The 21,914-nt window shown below is 56.9% G+C and overlaps 5 protein-coding genes across 5 annotated transcripts; 1 reads left to right on the top strand and 4 right to left on the bottom strand.

Moving 5' to 3' along the window:
* Nucleotides 1-10,242: 10,242 nt before the first annotated feature.
* GGS23DRAFT_564156 (uncharacterized protein) lies at nucleotides 10,243-12,857 on the bottom strand. The gene is made up of 2 exons (XM_051516132.1): nucleotides 12,223-12,857; nucleotides 10,243-12,012 (listed from the first exon to the last, which is right to left on the bottom strand). The coding sequence occupies exons 1-2, from the start codon at nucleotides 12,398-12,400 to the stop codon at nucleotides 10,673-10,675; spliced, it is 1,518 nt and encodes a 505-aa protein (XP_051373103.1). The 5' UTR covers nucleotides 12,401-12,857; the 3' UTR covers nucleotides 10,243-10,672.
* A 1,764-nt stretch (nucleotides 12,858-14,621) lies between these two features.
* GGS23DRAFT_596024 (uncharacterized protein) lies at nucleotides 14,622-15,062 on the top strand (the record flags this gene model as incomplete). The annotated part of the gene is made up of 2 exons (XM_051518415.1): nucleotides 14,622-14,770; nucleotides 15,041-15,062. The coding sequence occupies 2 exons, from the start codon at nucleotides 14,622-14,624 to the stop codon at nucleotides 15,060-15,062; spliced, it is 171 nt and encodes a 56-aa protein (XP_051373102.1).
* On the bottom strand, nucleotides 15,052-15,797 carry GGS23DRAFT_497349 (uncharacterized protein). The gene has a single exon (XM_051514446.1). The coding sequence runs from the start codon at nucleotides 15,716-15,718 to the stop codon at nucleotides 15,203-15,205; it is 516 nt and encodes a 171-aa protein (XP_051373101.1). The 5' UTR covers nucleotides 15,719-15,797; the 3' UTR covers nucleotides 15,052-15,202.
* GGS23DRAFT_497360 (uncharacterized protein) lies at nucleotides 15,792-18,307 on the bottom strand. Its single transcript, XM_051514447.1, has 2 exons — nucleotides 17,730-18,307; nucleotides 15,792-17,646 (listed from the first exon to the last, which is right to left on the bottom strand). The coding sequence occupies exons 1-2, from the start codon at nucleotides 18,111-18,113 to the stop codon at nucleotides 15,877-15,879; spliced, it is 2,154 nt and encodes a 717-aa protein (XP_051373100.1). The 5' UTR covers nucleotides 18,114-18,307; the 3' UTR covers nucleotides 15,792-15,876.
* An 849-nt stretch (nucleotides 18,308-19,156) lies between these two features.
* GGS23DRAFT_497372 (uncharacterized protein) lies at nucleotides 19,157-20,704 on the bottom strand. Its single transcript, XM_051514448.1, has 3 exons — nucleotides 20,578-20,704; nucleotides 20,154-20,275; nucleotides 19,157-20,085 (listed from the first exon to the last, which is right to left on the bottom strand). Exons 2-3 carry the CDS (start codon nucleotides 20,202-20,204, stop codon nucleotides 19,549-19,551), a joined length of 588 nt encoding a protein of 195 aa, XP_051373099.1. The 5' UTR covers nucleotides 20,205-20,275; nucleotides 20,578-20,704; the 3' UTR covers nucleotides 19,157-19,548.
* Between the last annotated feature and the right edge of the window lie 1,210 nt (nucleotides 20,705-21,914).

The following is a 21,914-nucleotide window of genomic DNA, read 5'->3' as shown; positions in this document are numbered from 1 at the left end:
TCTCTCCCCTAATTATCGAGGGCGTGACAGCGCCAACCCCAGCTACCGGCCCAGGCCTCAAGCAGGGCCTCGCAGGGAGCAGCGTGTGTGGTGCAGGGGTGGCCTGGGCAGGGGTGGAGGCTAGCACCAACGCGGCCCTGCACCGTCTCATTCGCGGGCTGCTCGAACGGGGGCACACGCGGGCCAAGTGCAATTTGCAGTGGCCGGTGTGCCAGCCCCGGTCCCATCCCCTGCAATAATACCGGCCACACTATGCCCAAGGTTTATGTGCCCTACCGACCTGCCATCCTGGGTCCCTCCCGTGAGAAGTTGAGAAAGGGGAGAGGGGACCTGGTAAACCCGTCGACCTTTTTCGGTACTCTGAGTGCTCCTGGGCGTGGTGTTCGGCGCGGTGTCGGCGTTCGAGGGCACCGCCTAACGCAGGACGTGTAAGTGTGCGACAACACCTGATTCTTCCTCGCTGAAGCCCATCTGCCCTCAAGACATGCACCTGAATCTACCCTGCCCTGCCCTGCCCTGCCCTGCCCTGCACTGCACGGACTTTGCTACATGCGAATTGGGACAGACCCATAAGCGGAATGGGTGGGACGGGGCACTTCAGAGTCGAACACAACCCCCCAGGATTCAATCCATACCTTACTTGCGCACCTATTGCCTACTCACATGTGCGTGCGTACCTAAGGTAGGTAGGTAGGTATGAGTAGATATGTACATATGTGCGTGCATCTATTACATGGTGTGCATTGCTGATTGTCTCGACCTCGCCAGATGCCAAAAAACCCTCACATATCACCATGTGTGATGTCGGCATTCCGAGCGCAGCTCCCGCCTTCGCTCGGAACCGAGTCGACACATATCACCTAAACAGATCTGCCTGTCGGCGTCGTACATGGCGTGCAGCCCATCACCGATTCTATGTGCTCGATCTTGGTATATTTAGATCTGGAGGGTATATTTAGCTGTCGGCCGGTGCGGGACGGTAGGTAGATGTGCGTGGTCAATCATATGGCGACAAGCAATAGGCACAGATGCGTGTCTTGTATGTATGTGTCTGACTAGCAACGGACGGCTGCAAAACATGCGGGATCGGGACGACCCAATTCGCTCCCTCTTGCTCGCATCCTGCTCCGACGCCCTTAGGAACGGCGATGGCGATGCGCCGCTATGACTGGCCGGTCAGACCACTCGTGTGGGAGGCAAAGTCATCCCTCTGGGGATCGACACGGATTCGCTGATAGCTCTCATCCTACCGTCTAAGTCATGTCATCAAGCCCGTTTGCCAGTTTATATGTAGTTGCTCGGAACTAACTCGCCCCCTTGCCGCCGCTTTCTTTTTCTTTTGTCTTTCTTGTCTTCTCTTCCTTTTTTTTTCATACCCCTTAGCAGAATTCATCGCGTCAGAGGAGGGGGAGAGACGGATCCAGACGTAGGCGAGGAGGAGGATGAGGAGGAGAACAGGAAAAGGCGAACGAGATCTACCTGTAGGTAAGTACCTAGGCACGGGTCGTCCATTACCATCCATCAGCCAGGGTAGGTGTGGCGAGGTATTACTGCGTAATGTATGCACCTAACCTCATGTTTGAGAGGTATGCCTCGTGTGAGATAATGTATGTATGTGTGTGTGTGTGAAAATCAATTTCCAGGTTGTGGAGGGTTGACATCATTTCCGTCGCCCTGGTATGCGCTTCGCTTTGATTTGGTCGTTTCATGCAAGTGAGCGATGGCGAGAATCCGCCGGTCCTCGAAATATCATCAGGTAGGTATCGCGTCAAGACAGTACTATGCACATCTACCTCAGGCATATCCATACACGTTTATTTATTAGATATAGTGGCGCTCCTATGGATACAGAGACCAGGAACGGCACCGCTCTTAGACCTGCAAATATATAGGTACTCATATAGATAATATACTTTATTTATTTATATCCCTATACCCACCTAGATATGTCTATGATGATGATATCGATGGTATCCAGATTGTACATTCATATATGCAACATAAGGGCGTTGGCCGGGTTGCGATGTAGTACATGCGTACATGCATTGTGTACCTGGTCCAAGGGGCGGTTCTGTGGTGACGGGCACCGACATCGATTTGATAACTATACCTCTACTACATCTCATTCCTCCTTGCTCATACACTCATACCATATACCTTGATACAATGTATTCACATATATCATATACGTACACGGCCCAACGGCACAGGCTGCAGCATATAGTATATTCAGCATAATGACATGATGAATGAGCGGCGCCAGGAACGGCCTGAGTTAACTCACTGTGCTTTAATATGAGCCCACAACCGTCAGGATCGCCAAGGGGCAGCGGCATGAACTACCGAATCAGTGGCTAGCAGTCATTTAATTCTCCTCAGCTTCAACTGCCTACCTACTACTACGTACATCGTAGCTGTAGTTCTCCCACCCGCCAGCTCGGACTCGGGCACATGCATACACGAACAGCGAGTATAATTCGACAACGCTGCGGCCAGACGGCCAATCAATCTAGTCAAGGACCATCCCGGCGACGAGCCCATCTCGGCGACGAGCCAATGTCTGTCGCGCCCGCAATGCCGTCGGATGCCATTTTTAGGACTGACTCCATCTACGGCCGATGACTGCACGCGTGGAGGAGGGAGGCGCTGGAGGATTCAGCTGTCGGGCTGTCCGTCTAGCTGGTTGGTTAATTCGTGAGCTGGCTCACACTTCGCTGCGGGCAAATCGCGGCCAGATCCTCTTCCTGATGAGTTATCGCGGCCAACCTGCAAAGCCCGAGACGAAGAAGAAGAGGTGGGGGGGGGGCCAGAGAGTACGGAGGCACGGAAAAGGTGGCGTTGAGCTTGCTCGGCAGAGTGTCATCGGCCACGAGACCAACAACGGACCCGTCCGACAATGTAGTAATTGATACCGTTTGGTTGCACGGTTGATCCTCATCGACTAGTCTCTGCGGCACCAGCGACGTTGCGCGATACCAACCAGGGCAACCGATCCAACGACGGCTCGCAGGGACATTTTCCCATGCCGTGTGCGGGTGGCTTGTCGACGGGGTATCAAGGGGGGGAGTTCGGGGCCGCTATCGCACAACCCCATATGCTGTATAGTCTCTTTTTGGGATGGTATTTTTCTACTTTCGGCGTTTTCTAGCGAACCACTCTACTCAACACCGGTTCAAGTTGGGGCCAATTCACTCCATTGTGCGTCTCCAGATCGCATCTGAACTGGGCTTCGTTGCGAACGAACCAGCAGCCTGCATACACACGTAGAAACCCAACAACCGCAAAGTCTGGATGGGATGTCTACATACATACAGACCGCCCCTCCCCCCTCACCTACCCTCCTTTGCGGTATCATTATCAATCAATACGTGCATACATACCTACATAGGACTCGGAGCGGTGAGAGAAAAGTAGGGTGTTGTAGGAGTATGTGGATTCATTGTCCCGCGCCCTCGAGACTCTCTAGTCCGAGTACGGTCAAGTACGCTGTCTCTGCCATACGACGACTACGACAACGCCCTGGCCTGTGGGGAAAGCCTATTTCCACGTGTTGGGTGACTCCCGACCTGACTTATCAGGATATTGGTTCAGTAGATCAAGGACTAGGTCGCTCGCCTCCTCTAAGCTATCCTGTCAACGCTCACGGTCACGCCCAGGCCCTCGCGCCAGCGTCTAACCTGCCAATAGACAATGGCGAATCCTCAGAGCCTTCTCGATGGGACAGTGGCTCTGGTGTCATCGGTAGCACATGCTTGCGTCTATGACTAAGTGCAGCCAATGCTTACACGATGCTGCATCTAGATCTATCGCCGGCAAGCGACTGGAGAAGCGCATACATACATGAGACCAGTCTGGAAACGGAGGGTAGAGTGCGCTTGGCGGCCACAGAACAGTCAGGAGACCCCTCTTCCTCTCGGAATCACGACTCGTACCGCTTCGAGGTGAGAGACATTGTCAGTACAACACAGTAAGTCGAATCCTCGCGGGCGAGATACAGGAATGCGAGTTGCTTCTCGGCGATAAAGGGGCCTGTTGTACGTAGTATCCGCGCCACCAAGACAAATTCGAACAAGATCCTCGGGAAAAGAGGTTGGTTTTTTTTTCCCCCTTCTCTCTCCCTCCAACCAACGAAGTCATTACCACTTTTATCAAGCTTTGTAAAATCGTCGAGTCCTTAATATTGTACGTTGCAACAGTGACGACCTTGGCTACGAGCATCCGTCCCACTTGGGATGCTACAAGACGGTGTTCTATGCCAACCGGCTACTCTTGCACAGACTTGCCTACTACGTAGTGAGAGCCCTCGCCAGATCACCGCACACTACTACGTAGCATGTGTCGAGAACCCCCACGCAGAGGTGTACGTCTCTTCCCTAGCATCGTGGCTTTTTAAGGTGCGGCGACGTACGTATTCAGGCATTGCAAATCCTGATACCTGTCATCGCCCCCTCTTTAAGCCTCGACCCTTCGCGAACCCTACACAGCTCGGTGATCCTATCCTTACGATATGTGCTGCTACTACGTCGTGCACGCTAAACTAGCGGTTTTTTTCTTCCTCTCTTAACCCCTCCGAGCCGTCCGCGGGAGAGACCCGAGACAGGGACTCAGTCTAGAATACAGTAGGGTAATCAACAGAAGCGAGACGGATATGGCAGGGCATTCCTTGCCCCGGCACCTACACATGTAGAGGCCGACGATGGCTGATGGGCTGATTTGCTGCCCGACTGAGAGTGCACTACGGTAGTAGCATGCGACTTCGAGGCGGATCGACCACAAAAGAAGATGTATCGTCGAGTTTGCTCGAATCCGACTTCCTTGCTGACACTAGAGCAAGGCCTCAATCGATGCCAGGTATCAGGTGCACTCATTCCCCCCTCCCAGATCCGCCACCCACCCGGCCGGGTCGCGATCTAGGCAGCGCAAGTCTGCGAGGACAGATCTCAGGGAACACAGCAGCGCCACGCCGTACCGTCGTTCGCTCGGTGTATGCGCGAACCAGAACCGAGTAGCCGTCGAGCGATGACGTCGGGTTGCGCGTGATAGCCTCTCGCCGCTAGTGGCACTTCACACGATCGTGGTATGGGATAAGAAACATCTGACGCCTCCCCACGCAGCCGAGATCTTGGGTCACAGAGATCAAACCTCAAAAACCGCTGCTCATTTTAGACCTTGCAATTTCGTGCAACATGGCCTGGGGGGGGGGGGGGGGGGTAACGGGGGTAACGGAAGAGATGGGAAATGGCCATGAAATTGTCTTGGTAAGCCGGACAGCAGATAGATCCGATTCATCGATGGGAACAGACCCATCCGAAGCCCATCGCAGGTCAGCTGCCTTCTTTTGTTGTTGTTAGTGTTGCAAAGAGCGAGCATTGGAAGGGTACATGTAGATTCAAATATGCCTGTGTGAGAGTAATAATAATTATCGCAAGGGTAAAAAAACGATAATGACCACTATAATAGCTGTAGTAATAACGGAGGAAAAAAAGGCTGTCTTACATTCTAGACCAACGAAACCGCCCAGCCCTTATTTTTCTCTACTCCCTTTCTTCCTCTTGGCCCCCCCTCCCCTCAGTTTGCGTCGGAATAAAGCTTGTGTAGCGACCTGGTCTGGCCGTCTAGGCAACTCACGGCACGAGCCCCGGACCGCTGCTCGGAAATCCTTCCTGGCTACCCGTGTCAAGCGGATGCGAACCATGTTCCGGGGTTGCAGTCTGAGCTCGCCAGCCCGTGGCGCGCGTAGATCGTATTGTTTTGTCTTGCCTAAAGGGCGCCGTCGGACTCGCTCTTACGCCCGACCCTGTCTCTCGCGCTCGCGCTTGTATTTTACCCCCGAGTTGCGAGACCTCTCGCCTCCGGAGATAGAGACGGGCGGATAGTTGCGGCGGCGCCCGGCGAGGCGCGAGGCGTTGTCGTCGACGACGAAGCCATCGTCAACCCCAAACGCTCTAAGCTAGATCTACCCGGGACCAGCCTGCTAGGTCGGACGGGGGGCCGAGGGGACGGGGACGTGCCCGAAATCCTTCGGACGCTGGGAGCGTTGGGACTGCCGGTCGAGCGAGCGAGGGGGAGGCTCTGGGCTCAAACCACCCTCCCCCATGCTTGCTTGCCATCGGCCTCGTCTCCTCATCTCCCGTCCTCTCTTAGGCACTGCCGCCTCATTTCTCGCGGATGTTCCCTCCCGCGACGCAAGGGAGGCCTACACCCAGAGCCCAGGCAGAAACATTTCGCACTCGGCTAGGGAAAGGAGGGAAAAGAAAGAAAAAGAAAGGAAATCCCGTTCGGGAAGTTAGACGAGCAACCCTAGCACCCACTCCACACACACTCCCATACTCATGTGATGACGTCTACTACCTCGGCCAATACCGGAGCAATTTTTTTCCCTTTTTCCCTCTCGCGACGGCCATATACGTGCACACGTACATACAAGTCAAGCCATACATACATATATACGCCTCGAGTCTAGTAAGTACGTGTGTGGTGTAATGCGGTGCAGCGTAGTGTAAGCAGCGAACGGCGGTCGAGTGACCAGCAAGTCGTTAGGCGGTGTGGAGGAGCTCTCGTCGTATGAGCTGCCCGGTTTCATGACCAGTCAGAAAATAAGACACGCCGAAGGGCCTCGCTCACACACACTCTCTCTCCGTTTCTGGACACTATGGATGCATGTATCGCCGGTGCATGCGGCGGCGGCGGCAGCAACCCCCCCCTCTCAACCTCAATCTGGTCGCGAGTATCACTCTATGTCGTCATTTGATTCAGATCCACCGCCCCAAACGGCGTCGGCATGCATCTGACAGATTGTGTGTGTTGACCGAACTACGCCTGCAGGGAGGGCTGGCAGAGGAGGGAGGGAGGGACACAGGTAGGGATACAGAGAGGGAGGGCGGAGGGACGACGGGAGAGGGTGTGTCGGCTCGGGCTCGAGTTTTGCGGGGGATCCGCCTCCCGCTTCGGCGGAGAGTGGTGTATACGCTGTGGCTTGTGTAAGTGCGTGTAGGTGTGTGTGGTATGTATGTGTGTGTAGTATGTGTGTGTGGTATGTGTGCATGCGTGTGTGTGTGGATAGGGGTGGGTGTGGATGCGTGTAGCTGCCGGCTTGACGCCCTCCTCTATCCTGCCAGGAAACCCTCCGGGACTCGCGATCGGCGGATCTCGCCGGCTCGCTAAGGGCAAATCCGCAAATCACCAGCTCGCTCTTCAGCCGAGAACCCACACGAGATCTTGCATCGGAACCTCCGCGATGCGCAAATCAGGAGGAGGCTGGCGTCCTCTCCCTCTGACCGACTCCCAGTCCTCCCTCCCTCTTCCCCTCCCTCCTCCTCTCCACTCCTCCACTCCATTTCTCCCTCCATCTCCCAGACAAAGGCTCGTGGAATTCTATTGGCATCGGCGGCCTCTTGTCTCTCGGTATCTTGCAGAGACAGTCCCGCACCTCGCCTGGAACGGCACGGTCTGGTGTGCCTCTGCCTCTGCCGCTTCTATTACTACAACTGATACCTACTCTCCCGATTCGGCCTGCCGACACACGTCTGTATCGCCTAGGCAGACGGGAATGCCCTTTCGCATCTATGAACGTCGCGGGTCGCGCCTCTCGCCTACAAGCGCGTGCGGGACCCGCGGATCTGTCTCTGGGCGAGGACGCAGGCCTGCTGCCGGCAGTTCGTGTCCGGATGGCACGGTGGGCCTTGAGGACGTTCAAGCTTTTTGCACGTTTCGCATGCTATCAGACGCCGCGCTCTGAGGTGGTGGATGCCGCGACCCTGCTGCGTTGTCGATCTCTCCATCGGACGATAATAGCCGTGCAGGAGGCCTGGCCTGCATAAAACAAGCCTGGTGAAACAAGATAGCTAGCTATCTACCCGGGTTTACTGTTCCCTGATTACTGCGAAGCTCTGCCTCCGCGAGGTCGCATACATATGTACAGTATGTACGGGCCGCAGGTGTAGTGGGCAGCCCGCAACCCTCTCCGGAGAACGGTTTGCGAGGCAATCCATGGATCGCGATGGTTTCGCTAATCCGCAAAGAGATCACATGCGCGAGGGCGAGCTCCAGTTTCGCGCGGGAAGGACAATGACTCACTGGCTCGCCCGCAGCGCCGCGAGCCGAACAAGCACCCGAAGTCTGAGCCAGCGACAGATGGCATTTTTGTTGGGGACAGAATATCGAGCCCGCCAATTCGTGGAAACAGCTTACTGCCGTCCTAGGACGCCTGGCTTCAGATATTGTTAGCCATCTCGACTTGGTTCTTCTGTCTTCGTATCAAAAGCCAACGTGATCGTTTCAGCTACCGACGTTGTGGAGCAGCAGCTGACAGTTCATGCCCTATTTTCTTTTCTCTCTCCGTTGAACTGTGGTTTGCCCGCCCGGCAGATCTGTCGGTAGGAGTGAACTCATCAATATGGATGGGTGGGAGTATCACGAAGCTTTATCGCGGCATTCGGCGGTCGGGTAGGTACGAACTGCTTCCTTTCCCTGATGACACCCGAATCTAACACTGCATAGAAGGCTGCCGTCTCCTAGTTGTACGTGTCAAGCAGCCAAGAAGGAGACCTCCCATCTCCAAGACACAATATGCATTGAAATATCCACACCATGTAAGCCGACCAGGTCCTATCCAGTCGTTGAGCCAACCCTCGCTGACTGATGCATTTCTGGGGGACACGTCGGCGGTAAAAGTGACCGCTAAGCTATTCTTCAAGTGGAGTGTTGTGACTTGTGCAGAAAAGAAGAGTAAGTGGACGTCTACTAGAATGAATCCCCGCGGAGAGCATTCCGGAAACCATAGACTCCCTTCGAAAGGGGCTTCGAGAACGTAAATCCTCCGCCCGCGTCGTTTGTAAGGTATCCAGAATCCCATAAACTAGGACGAACTAGAAAGGTTGAAGGTGCACTGTAGCCGGTGGGTTCAAGGGTAGAGTAGAAACTTGTCATAGCGTACACCACCTCTTCGCCTACCTACAAGATAGGCTATTGAGTGAAGTAGTCACGCACGAAGGTAGCCGGGTATTGTATAAGACCCCTCACAACTGGACTACGACCGTGCGGCACTGCTGCGTCTAAGGCGTGCCTGTCCCATCCTTCAGAATCCGGTGCTTCTGTCCTGCTACTACACACACCTGTTATGACATTACGCAACGTTGACACGTGGGTGAGGAGAGGACGACGGATAGGCCCTCGCGTTGTGGGCCGAGAGCGTTGACGTAGGTACGGCTTGGCCCACGAGCAGAAAGGAGACGGAAAAGAGGGGGGAGGAGGGGGAATAGACTGCTCTTCGCCAAAACACGAGTTCGCCCTCGGACACCTTATCCCTTTCGTCCGTCACCGTTACCACGACCGTGGTTGGCAGCACGTCCCAACGGCTGCCAACGAACAGCAGATCAGGTACCACAGACTCTCGCGAGCGGGCGCGCCGGCATTGATCTCCTTCGTAGCTCGCCGCACGGACCGGAGACACTGCTGTATCTGGTATGTGCATGGAAGTGGCAGTTGGCGACGGCGAGGTTGTGCGGGCTGACGATCGGCCGCGGCGGCCCAATTGCGTGCGGCCACTCCGCTGAGACGAATCTGATCTCCGCCGGGGGGCGGGGGGCGGGCGGTGGTCAGACCCTGGCGCGATAAGGGCGTGAGCCACGCCTGTTCGCACACAGCCGGCCAGCCGGTCCATGCACATCGCATAAATGCCGTTTCCGGAGACGCCAGTAGCGTCGTGATGTCCCAGGTTCTGCGATGTGATGGCACGGTCTCATCCCACAACCATTGTTTCTAGGGAGTTTGAGTCTCCCATATCGGGGGTGGAAGGCGCCGTGTTACCTAGATCTTCGATCGCTCACAGTGAGACGTGATTTTCCAGGACGACAATTTCTGGCAGGAGGATAATATCCGGTCGTGTGGCATATATATCGTCGTATATGGCCCGATATTTAAACGGGGAGGATGCTAGCGCGAGACTTCGCTCGAGTTCAGATTTATCACACGACCGCGTGACGCCATTTATCAAATATTCAGCCGAGAGGATGTAGGTATTCGACATACCTAGGTTGAGCCAGACAATTCCTGATGTCCTCGTGCTCGTTGCTGGTTAGAACGGCTTCTGGGTGATACATGATCTCCGACGACAAGACGACCTGGAGGTTGGAAGGATTAGTACAGGAATCACTTCGAATAAAAGTCGACTTTCTACGCCGCTTTTACTTATTGCAGAGTCACTGCCGATCGGGGTCTGCCGACATTGTCGATATAGTAGCTAAATGTAGCCTTAATTACAGATACATAAATACGAATTCACTCGATAGGTATACCTTTAAATGAAACCCTAGGCCCTGGATGCGTTGCGGGCGATAAGAGCGGAGGGAGGGCTCCTCGGTTGGAGGAAGACCAGACCAGACCAGGTAAACTAGACTCGGAGGCATCACATAGTTCCTAGATGCCTCACCTAGCAGCAGGGGAGGGGAAGAGGGGGGTTTGTATGGGGCGAGCATTGCCTTTCTTCCCTCGCATCTCTTCATACGTTGCATCGAGATAACTCGCGGATATGAACATTGGATATGATCTTTCATCTTTCATACACCATGCACATACAGGTACAGACGTGAGGACAATCCTGAAATGATGCGAGTACAAGAGCAGTGGTTCGGCACATGGCCCGCCGTCCTTCGTGCGCTTCTCTCCCCCGCCCTCAGCCCTTTAGGAACCCTCGTTGGGAGTTCCTCGCATGCTCGTTGCTGAACGCCTCAAGCTTGACCGCCACGAGCACGCACTCGACGGCGCTCTTGCCGTTCTTCGAGCCCTGTATCCGGAGCCGCCACTGGCCCGTCCGGATTATCCACTCCTCTGCTGTGTGGCTCGACAGGTCGATCCGCCGCCTCTTCCGCGATGGCCCGTAGAATCCGCCTATGCTGGAGAGCGGCGAGTCTTGCCCGCCGCCGTGGCCGATTGATGGCGACACTGACACGGCGACCGGGATCTCCTCGACCTCGGCGTTGTTGTTGAGCACCTTGCCGTCGAGTATGATGTGGGTCTCGGGCTCGATGACGACGCGGACGAGGTCTTCGCTCAGCGGCGTGTTGCCCGGCGTCGCCGGCTGGCTCCCGGCCCCGCCCGATGCCATCAGGAGTCCTAAGGGCTGCGTCGTGGGCGGCAGGTTTAGTTTCGTGGCGATCACCTCGAAGAGCCTCGCGATGCGGACCTTGATCTGGCCGAAAAACTCGGCCCGCATTATGCTGAGATGCAGCTTCGTATTCTCGCCCCCGACCTCGAGCACGAGCTCATGCTGCTTGTCGTCCTCGAACGGTCGCATGTAGTTGACCCACCCCGAAACGGGATCGCCGTTGCTGCTCGGCGTCATGGGGTCGCTTACGATTGAGATGCCGGACTTTAGAATGTCCTCGAGCCTAAGCGTGATCTCGTACCGCCGCCGGCAGAGGTTGTAGCTTATGTGGTGCGGGATGAGCTTCTGCTCGATGCCCTTGAAGTTGAAATAGCGACAGTCGCGGAGCAGGGCGGCGCGGTGCTCCTCGTCGCGGATGTGCACCGGATACCCGCGCAACAGGTGCAAGATCTCTTGGAAAATCTGGGCGGACCGGTTCGGCACCGAAGGTGGCATGATGGAGGGCGGTCGGATGAGACCCTCGCGCCGGAGCCCCGGGAAGATCTCATCACGCGACGAGAAGAAGACGCCGAAGCCTAAGGAGAAGAAGTTGGGCGAGTTGCCGGGCCCGGAGAAGACATCCCGGGGGATCTGGAACTCGTGGTGGCCAATGGAAATGAAGATGGACTCTTCGTAGAGCTGCGACATCAGCTTGGGCAGGGTGTAGAACTGGGCGTCGGCGAAGAGGCGCACAAAGTGCGTCCCGTCGCGGGGAGAGACATGATACCCCTGCAGGTGGAGAGAGATGTCCTTGAAGGTGATGGGATCCCGATCTATATAGAGGGTCCGTATTGCTGTCGACAGGTCCTCACCAGTTTCTTCGGCCTTTTTGATCTGGCAGTGAAAGTACTGGGAGAAGTAAGAGGGAGCTAGGCAGCGATGTCAGCAATGCAATGGTTAAAAAAAAAAGGTACTGTCTAAGACGAGCCTTCACCAATAGGCGTACAGGAAGGAAATGGGCAAATGCACTGTCATATGTGGCTGAAGGCGGCAATAGAGGAGGGGGGGAGGGTTGAGAGCCTGAGCTTGATGTTCACGATAACAAGAAGGGGTTGGGTTGAGGGCCGCATTGCACGCACCGTCCGAGGAGATGGAGGCGCCGGAGAGCTTAAACAGTTCAGATCCTATCTGGATGGGGAAGACGCGTTCATGGGGGAGAATATTCGGTATTTTGGAGATGAGCTTAGGGTCCGAAGGCGGGAGATGGAAGACGTCGCGGCCGTTGCTGGCCTCCCCCGGGATCTTAGAAGCGTTCATGATTGATGGCGATGATGATGGTGATTCTGCTGCTGCGATTTACAAGTGAACACGAGGCATGGCCGCTGCTATGACCGCCGCTGCTGATGCTGTCACCGTTGCTCCGTAAACCCAGCATAGTGGAAAACAACTAAGCACGGGCGGCCAAGGACCTCATAATGCGCGGTCGACGTCTCTGTGTGTTGCTGGGCTGGATTCCGTAGCCAGGAATAGTAGCGGCAGTGGCAGCAGCAGTAGTAGTGACAACTCAGCGGTTGTTGTGGTTGTCGTCGTCGTCGCCGTCGTCGTCACCGGGGGTGGTTGGACACACGAGTTGTCAGGTAAGCCAGCCCAGCTGAGGGTATTTGGACGATAAAGCAGTGGAGATTTGCAATCACTTGGGAATCAATGCCTTGCGCTGGCTCTCTGCCTTGTGTGTGAGGGTGAGGCGGTGCTGGGCTGGGATTCGTCCTGTAAGTTGTACCTCTTCCTCGCCGCCCCCCCGGCTCCAACCCCGGTCTACGCCCCCAACTCGACCCGTCTCGTTCCCCACGATAGGTTGGAGACCCTCTCCAGCCACTAAGAGATGTGTGGCTCGCCTTGCACTCTTCGCGAGTCGCGACGGCACGGGTGCGGAGTCGACATCAGGGAAACGGGTCGAGAAATGGACCAGAGAACGGGATAGCCGGCTGAAATTGGAAGGTCGCATCGAGCTTATTCTATTTTTATTTCTTCTGTCGCCATTCCGGACGTTTCTGTTGCGGCATCGAAGCTATCTACGGTTTGTTTACCTGTGCAAGTACCCTGCCCTCCCCTGCCCTCCCCTTCCCTCCTCTCTACCTAACTTCGAGGTAACTAGGCATCGCTGATTTCGGCATATGTCTTCTCTTCCTCCTCTCTGCTGCCGGCTGGTAGCACGTAAGGGCTCGCAACATGGAGCTGGCGGCTCGCTTCAATGCGGTTAGCTTTCCTCAGTTAGGCCAGCGAGAAGGACGAGAGGACGAATTTGCCGCGGGTTATTCGTTACCGTAGTCTTAACGCGAGCCCTATTCTATTACCCCTAGCTATATTTCGAGGTCTATTGAGAAGCCCTCGGCCGATCTAGCAAAGCGAGAAAACTCCGGTACTACCATAACTCTCCACGGCTGGATTCCTGCTACGTTACCTAGCTTCGAGGACAAGCACATAGTCACAAGGCGACGCGATTCCAAGAAGTCTACGGCGAGTCCATCAACCCATAGGCCCACCCGACAAGGGACGTAGTTTGCCATGTCCCAAATTGCAACTCGGCGATGCCCGTCGCTGTAGATCTCGCTGTAGCGTCCGCTTAAAGATGAACATAATGGTCTCCTTTTCATTGCGCCCTCGCCGACGCGATGCAATGCAACTACAGCGTAGGTGTATAAACCATCGTTATTAAATTTATCCCCGTCTTGTACCAGCGACATCCGCGGAGAACCACCACTGTCTGTCTGCCTGCATTGCGCTTTCAAGCTTCGTAGTCACCAACCATCTCTACGGGACAGTGACACCGCGACGGGTGTATGGCCACCTCGCCCGCGACCGACGAGTGGGTTCGTCCACCTCGCGGGACGCTGCCGAGGCTGCCGAGGATCGAAGGAACATAAATATGATCCATCTGCAGAGATGAGTTGCGTTGGCTAACGTAGAAACTCGCACATACAGCCATCTATAAGTAGCGACGGTCCGTGGACTTCTGCTCGGGCGAAGTGCGGTATCTTCAACGCATAAGTCACCAACACAGATCCCGCTCGGATTCCCCCAGCACACACCCGCCCACGCCAATCAAATCAGCCTCATGATGGCCCTTGACTTCGGCACCGCCAACTACCTGCTGCACCGCCTGGGCCTCGGCGCGGCGGACGCGCTCGTCACCCAGGCCGGCTACGTGCCCTTCCGGGCGCTGCCGGGGAGAGCCGGCGGCGGCGCGCAGCTCGCCGTCGCGCACGACGTGTACGTCCCGACGCACCCTTCGCCGGCCACCACCCCGTGGTCAGCATCGTGCGGGGCATAACGGCGATCCTAGCGCAGCTGCTAGACCTAGGCGCGCTGGCGGCGCAGAACGCCCTCGACGAGGGCTAGCGCGCCGGCCTCGTGATGACGTACTTCCACGTGGACCTCGGCGTCGCGGCGGGCGCGGACGCGCGGAGCCTGTGCGCATTCCTCAGCCTGACGGGGCACGCGGCGGGGCCGCACGCGCCGCGTCGCCCTGGGCGTCGAGATGGGCCGCGGCAGCGACATCCGCGTCCGAGTGACCCTCGACACCACCCGCACCAAGATCGAGGAGATCCTGCTTTCGGGCGATGCGGTGGAGATCATCGCAGGGAAGATCCCGATACCGTCGCCCGAGACGACGCTCCTGAGTGGCGCGTAAGCCTGATGCCTCTGCGTTCGTCGGATGGGTGCTGTAGTTGGGATGTCTTGGGAGACGGATGCGATGGCAAGCAAGCGAACGGGTAATCTGTTGTATAACCACTCAGTCCCGAACTCATGCTTTCGGCATGGAGCCTAATCTTGGTCCCTACGGGCGTCTGCTGCTACGAGAAACCACCGGAGTCTATCGCTAGGCGATATATATATACATATACCTATATACGATGGCAAGGCCGCATACGTATTTCGCCAGCTAATCTTGCATAGCATGCAGCATCTAGAAATTTGAACAGGGCAAACGTATATGACGCAGTTGTATGTATAACCTACGTAGTAGTGATCTCTCCCATTAACCCGCCGTGTGTACGCGTGGGCGGACGAACTATATGTATCTCAAGACAAGAAACTCCCCTCCGAATGCTCCAAGCGTCATCTACGTCGTGAGGATATAGACAAATCAGTCGGACGTGCGAGAGGAGGTAGTAGTAGTGCTAGTAGTAGTAGCAACAGCAGTGGCGGCGTGGCAGCGGCAATAATAGACAGAGGTATAATAGGACGCAAGAACGGAAAAGAAAACGATGGGGGTTTTAATAACACCCAGGTCCGTGTTCGGCCACGCCACCCCCTCTTTCCTCTCCCTCCTCGCCATGCCTTCTCGCCCGTACGATGGAAAACTAGGAGGAAGACAGGGAGGAGGGGGGAAGAGAGGGAGAAAAGAGTGCGAAGAAGAGGAAAGAGTATAAACGCCGACGAAAATGCAGTTCTCGTGAGACCGAGCGAGTGAGCGACAGGAAGACAGACAGACAGCCAGACCACCCGGACGCCGGGGCACCTTAGTGGGGAATGCGATGACAGACGAACCGAAGAGAACAGAACCGAATGAATGCCTCGACTCTCCCCTCCTCCTACAGCACCTGCGAAGGCGCACGCACATTTCCCTGCCATCTTGGCCCCGCCCCGTTCCCCGCCCGTCTATCCATCCGTCCCGTCCCGCCTGTTCCGGCAACAGCACAACAGGGCTCCGCGCGCCCGCTCCCTCCTAGCCGGCGGATTCTGGCCGCCGGCCGCGTTAGCAGCCTCTCGCCAGCAAGCAGAGCGCGCTCTCACGACGGCCGGGCCTTCGCCGCGCGTCCCGCCGGCGCGCTCACGTCCCTGCGCTCGCCGGTGCCGCTGCCGTGCCTCTTAGGCGTCGTGGCCGTCGACCCGGACCCCGACGAGCCGTGGCCGCCCGGGTGCTGCTGGGCGGCGCTGCGGGCGCGGCCCCGGCGCTCCTTGATCTGGGCGAGCGCCTGCTCGCGCGTCATCGTCGGCGTCATCGCCGGGTTGTTGACGTCGAAGGACGGCGTGCGCGAGCCGCCGCCGCTTGTGTTGCTCGTATTGCTCGCGCCGCTGTCCCGCACCGGCACTGTGGTCGTCGTCGTCGTTACCGCGTAGAACGCCGCCGAGGTCTGCGCCCGCGACGGCGGCGCGTGCGGGTGCTGCTGGCGCCGCCGCCGGGTCTCTGCGTCGGCGCTCGGCGCGGTGGCCGCGGTGTCGGGGCGCGGCACGTCGTGCTGGCGGTGGAGGTTGTGGTTGTGGTTGTGGTTGTGGTGGTGCAGCACGGTGGTGCGGTGGTTCTCCTCGTCGTCCGCCTCCGGCTCAGCGGGCGGCCCGTCGCGCGACGAGGGCGGGTCCGACGGCGTCGTTGGGATCGTCGGGATGTCGTTCAGCAGCGCGAAGGGAGCGTCGCCCTGGTGCGGCGCGTTGAGCAGCGAGAGCAGCGACGTGCGCTCCCGTGCTAGTAGCGCGAACGTCGGCGGGTCCACTGACGGCGTCCGCGAGTAGTGCATTGGCGGTGGCGGCGCCATTACCGCGCGCCGCGGCTGTACGTCCTCCCCCGGCGACGGGGGGTCCACGGGTGTCGGTAGCTCTGACGGCACGGCCACCTCCTCTGATTTGCCTCCCGCTGCTGCCTCCTGGAGGTCCTCCTGTGAGATCGTCCGGAAGATGCCCTCGGCTGGCAGGAAGATGGTCCCCCGCCTGGGCTCCTTGGGTTCCTTAGACCTCTCTCTCTGGGGGATGTGTTCGGTCGGTGACTCCATCCTCTTGGGCTGTGAAGGCTCTCGCTCTTCTCTCGGGGGTTCGGGTCGAAACTGGGGCTGCGGTTCGGGTTGAGGCTTGGTTTCTTCGGAGGCGGGCTTCACGGACGATCTGGGCTCCTGGCCTAGGATGACGAGATCCGCTGCATCTACGATCGGGACCGACTTCTGGCGTTCATGGCGTCCGGGGGTCTGGAGGCTCCGTCGTGGACGGGCGCGGGCGCGGGGACAGCATCGCAGCTGGCACTCAGCTTGGACGAACTCGAGGTGGTCCTGAGCGCGATCGGCCCGCTGCTTCTCCCACTGCCACAGACGCGTCAGCTCCTCGATCTCGGCCTCGCTCGCGGCAGAAGACGAGATGTCGGCGGTGGATAGTGAAACGCGGGCCCCCTTTTTCGGCGATGCGAACTCGCTGTTGGGCTCCTCGGGCGGCAGCGGCAGCCGGCCCTCGGCGGCGACCCTGGCGATCTCCTCGCTCTGCGCGGCGGCCTTGTAGGCGTCGCGTTCCTGTTCGACGAATTCGATGCGCTCGAGCGACTTCTCAAGTTGGTCGTGGACCTCAGCGAGCTGGTGGCGCGACGCGAAGGCCTCCTGTTCCCTGGCTTTGCTGAGATCCCTCTCGCGGGCTAGACACTCCTCGACCGATTTGTAGGCGTTCCGCGCCGCCTTGAGTTCCTCCTGCAATTTGACGATAGACGACTGTGTCCTGAAAACTTCCTTGCGTGCTTGTCGGATCTCTTTTTCCCAGATGGTCTTGCTATGTGACAAGGTTTCCTTCGCCTGTCCGTATTTCTCCTGCACGGCGTCGGCCGACGGTTAGCAAGACTCGCGCAAGCTACTCGGCCATTCCTGCCTCCTGGATCGTGACGAGAACGTACCATGACATCTTCCAATCGCTCACCAACTTTGCGTTCTCGGCCACGACTTTCTTCGACTTGCTTGCGCAGGGCCCGTGCCTCATCCCTATAGCGACGCATCTCGCCTTCTGCCTCCTCGCGGCCGAGCATGGCGCGCTTCAGGGCAGCGTCTGCCGTCTTTCGTTCGAGCTGTCTCGACATGGATGCTCCGTGAGCGGGGTTGGTGTGCGCCAGGTTATTGAACTGCCGGATCTTATCGTGGACATCGCTGTCACGGAGGTGTTCGGTTCGAATGGGGGAGACCATCGGAGAATCTCGTTGCTGGTTGACGCGGTCGGACGACATGGGCTGTAGGGGTGCGGCACCAGGCGTGCCCGGTGGGCTCGAGTGCTCGAGATTGATCATTTGTTTATCCGCTAGGAGCGGTGAGAGTGCAAGTGGAGCAAATTGTGCAAGGGAGAGATCGAGAATTATTCTTCTCGGGGTCAAATCGTCTGTGTGTTGCAGGCGCCCCGTCCGGCTGGTGGATTGCGACGACAACAGACTTGTTGAGGACTTGCGAGATATAGATATGTAGAGATGTAGATGTCTTTCCGCATGCTATGGAGGCAATGCAATCGTAAGCAGGAGGAGAAAAGCCTTCTACCTGTCTTCTCTGGTGACCTGGTTAGTGTGCGTACGCAGCAGGCATGGGGACGTGTGCATTAGTAGGGTTATTCATTGATAAAAGCCAGGATTTGTGTATTGTTCAGATGTTTATTCTGGAAGTGGAGCGGTTGCCGGGTCGATTAAGATGATAATCTTGCTATTGGTGGACCCCACTGGAAAATTTCCCCTGACAGCTGGCTTGCCACCTGCCAGCATATCGGTCATCAAAAAGGTGCCAAAAATTATAGGTGCAAGTCGGTTCTGTGACGGAGACGGGAAAAAGAACAACACCCTCCTGAGAACGCGGTTGCGACTGTCTGGCCCAACCCATACATCCTATCAACCCTTAACCCGAGGTCGCCTGCGTGGTCCCATCGGCTGGCTCCGTTCGCTAGTCATAGAAGTATAGTCGAGCCGTTGTAAGGACCCGGTTCTCGATCGAGTTCGTCTGATTGTATCTCGTCCAATGCCTCTTCGATCCTCAGTACTATACGGCCAGAGCCTTCCGGTGCCTTTATAGGTACCTTGCTAAGCTCCTATTCCGTCTCTACAGCACATACGGCGAACGGAGTGTGCCTAGGGAGCGCGAGAAGCGGGAACCGCCAATTAGCAATGCTGACGATAGTACAGACCAGCAAGTTAACCTGTTTACTTTAGTATCGACGACCTCTCGCCTCATTCCTTCCCCGTGTCCCGTCCTGTCATAAACGCACAATGCAGATCGAATTCGCACTAGTTTAATTGTATGTTTACAGCCCTCCGCTCCTTGCTCCGCGGATCTCGGCGGCGGGGCGAGGACGTCGGCGAGAATCGAAAGCGGACGAGGACGCCTCAGCCGAACCGAGATCCCTATTATGCCTGACAGGTCTGCCTTCGCGAGGCGCCTTGAGAACCTCTTTTTTCCGTAAGCGACGCCGAGAAGCGGCAGCGAGCCTTCGTGACCCGCCTATGCCACCCCCTGCGATACACGAGTCCCTAGTGCCCCCCTCTTAAAATAACCCGACTTTCTCAATCGTCACGAGTTCGGGACACTACTTCGATCGAAAGGTGATAAGGAAAGGAGAGAGGGGGAGAAATACAAAGAAATAAATATCCCTGGTATCTAAAGAAAGCACGTGAAGACTAGCCCTATCTCCCCTAGTTGAATATACATGGGTGTGTGGTGTGTAGGTATGGGTAGATGTCACGGCCGTCAACGACTGTTCTGGTTGCGGCTGGATCGGTGGGTCGCCTGGTTGACCTGTCGAGCTGCCTCCGAGCTGGCTTCCTTGGCCTGCACCTTGCCGGCCTTGAGCAGGTCGCTGATCCAGGCGAGGGCCTCGCTCGTGACGAATAAGCCGGTAGATACGAGGGCCTTGCCCGACGTGACGAGGCCCTCGCCCCCGACCTTCTTGTACTCGGAGTTGTAGACGTCGAAGACGTGGTCACGGGTCTCGAGGCCCTTGCGGACGGGGAAGAAGGCGAAGTTCTTGCCCTCAGCCCACAGCTCGCTCGTCGGTTTCTTCAGCGCGGGAACCCGCTGGTCGATCTTGGTCAGGGCATCGTCGCCGATCAGGTCGGCCCTCTTGACGTAGGGCTCCACGTATTGGTACGGCTTGGTGAGGAGAGGGATGACCGGCTTCGCGAAGGTCTTGTAGGCAGAGTCGCCGAGCTCTATCGATTTCTGCCCGTAGGGGTTCCCCTTGAAGTAGGCGATGCCGTCGCTGACAACCGGGTATCCGGTGAGATGCTGCCGGTCGATGTCAGCCGGGATCGGAGGGTGCCGTGGGTCTACACAAGGCCCGAGAGACAACTTACCGACAGGGTCGCGGAGGACGGATGGACTTCGCCGTTTACTTGAGCAGCCATCGTTGATATGGTGTTATTCGGCTAGGATGGGAGCGGCGTGTAAAGGTGACGATGATAATATTGCGAGACGTCTAGTTTCTTCGGAGGGGATGTAAGCAAGCTGGATGAGGAAGAGTCGAGGGGGAATTTTTGGGGGGGATCGTAGCGATGGGTGGTTGTGGGTAGATAGGTATTAAAAAAAGCGAAGAGGGGCGGGGACGAGCTGGGGCTGGGCTTATTCGCTGGTCTGTAGGATGTCGGATGCTGGATGGGACTGGGCCAGATGGACCGGACGGAATTGGGACGAAAGGGCCGGATGGTGTGAGGGGATGATGGGAGGGGATCGTAGTCAATCAGGGTTAGAAGAAGGGGAGGCCGGCGTCTAATAACTTACTCGGACGGGAACAATATCCACCGGGACGCTCGCAGGTAGGATGTGAAGAAACAAAAGTATCGTATGTTCTTCTCTTTCCCTCGCTCCCTCTGTCTGTCTGTCTCGCTCTCTCGGTATGTGTGTGCTTGAGATAGAGGTGTGTGTAGGTGTGCGTGTCGGTACAAGTAGAGCAAGGAAGCACAAGATGCAATCATATGAGAGGGCCGTCTAAAACAATAAATACCAAATTCCATACGCCGGCGCAAACCCTCGTATCTGTTTTTTTAGCATGTGCTTCTCTATCTCACTCCTGAGCCCCCCTCCTCCTCCCCGGCATCTTAGACTTATCAGAAACCCGCCTCACCTTGCTGGCTATGCCGGCCTACCCTAGGTATCCGGCACCCATCGCTGCTGGGGCGGGACCCATACATAGTACATAAGACTCGCATCATATCACATCCCCATGCTCGGTTGGCTGCTAGCGACAAGAGTGGCCCTTGTTGACGCATTCCACGTAGGTGGTAAATAGACTAATGAAGTCACTGGTTACAAAAGGGCTGGTGGACGACGACGACGTCGCCGCCGCCTCTGCTCTGCTCAGGTTTTTTCCTTCTTTTGTCGACCGAAGAGAGCTCTTGTGCCCGCTCTAGGCAAGGCGTTGATTTCCCGTAGATACTGTGCTGTACAATACTACGAGGCACGTTGCCGGCGAGGCGAGGCGAGGCGATAACATGTGTCACAGCGCGCCGAACCGGGACAACATGCCACTCGAAGCCCACTCACCCTGAGTGGGCTTCCGGCAAGAGGAGAGAGGAGACATCATGTATTGTACACGTGAAGGGCCCATGCTCCTTTGCTGCTCCTCTTCAGCCTACATGCTGGTGTACTACGTCGTACGCCGTCTCGAGCCCCCTCCCCTGTCTTTGGCATGTGAAAGTGGCCAAGGCTGTCGTAAAGTAAGGGAGGTTTGGGCTCTCTCTCTTTCTTTTAGAGGCCATGGCGTAACTGACGAATATCATCCCTGATCGGAATTGCGTCTACTATCGGCTCTTTCAACCTAGCTAGGTAGCTCTACCTAGCGATCTATCTGCGTCTGCTTAGCGCCTTGTCCCGCCGCTGATTCTTGCCTCTAGATCTCGGGAGGAAGAGCTCATCGTGATGTCTACCGCCCATCCGCTTGATGCTTTAACTTTCCTGCGCCCGCCGTCCCGGAGCGAAAGCGCCTACAGTCTACCAACTCCCTGCCCTCTATACACGCCCATCTGACGTATGGACATGCTAACCGCAGCGCGCTCCGGGGGTTCGACGGCCGACGGCGAAATCGCTATTCAGAATGGACCCTAACTCGGTCTGCCTAT

The sequence above is a fragment of the Durotheca rogersii genome (genome assembly GCF_024521655.1).
Source record: "Durotheca rogersii strain YMJ 92031201 chromosome Unknown GGS23scaffold_7, whole genome shotgun sequence".
Classification (NCBI taxonomy): domain Eukaryota; kingdom Fungi; phylum Ascomycota; class Sordariomycetes; order Xylariales; family Xylariaceae; genus Durotheca; species Durotheca rogersii.
This window is presented reverse-complemented; position numbering and strand designations above follow the sequence as displayed.

What these genes read in the sequence shown, in the direction of transcription:
- GGS23DRAFT_564156 (XM_051516132.1), bottom strand. Translation starts at nt 12,400, where the DNA reads ATGAACGCTTCTAAGATCCCGGGGGAGGCCAGCAACGGCCGCGACGTC. An exon ending in CGCCTCCATCTCCTCGGACG is followed by an intron (nt 12,013 to 12,222) that starts GTGCGTGCAATG and finishes ATCGCTGCCTAG; the next exon opens with CTCCCTCTTACTTCTCCCAG.
- GGS23DRAFT_497349 (XM_051514446.1), bottom strand. Translation starts at nt 15,718, where the DNA reads ATGGCAGGGAAATGTGCGTGCGCCTTCGCAGGTGCTGTAGGAGGAGGG.
- GGS23DRAFT_497360 (XM_051514447.1), bottom strand. Translation starts at nt 18,113, where the DNA reads ATGATCAATCTCGAGCACTCGAGCCCACCGGGCACGCCTGGTGCCGCA. An exon ending in AGCGATTGGAAGATGTCATG is followed by an intron (nt 17,647 to 17,729) that starts GTACGTTCTCGT and finishes GACGCCGTGCAG; the next exon opens with GAGAAATACGGACAGGCGAA.
- GGS23DRAFT_497372 (XM_051514448.1), bottom strand. Translation starts at nt 20,204, where the DNA reads ATGGCTGCTCAAGTAAACGGCGAAGTCCATCCGTCCTCCGCGACCCTG. An exon ending in CGTCCTCCGCGACCCTGTCG is followed by an intron (nt 20,086 to 20,153) that starts GTAAGTTGTCTC and finishes ATCGACCGGCAG; the next exon opens with CATCTCACCGGATACCCGGT.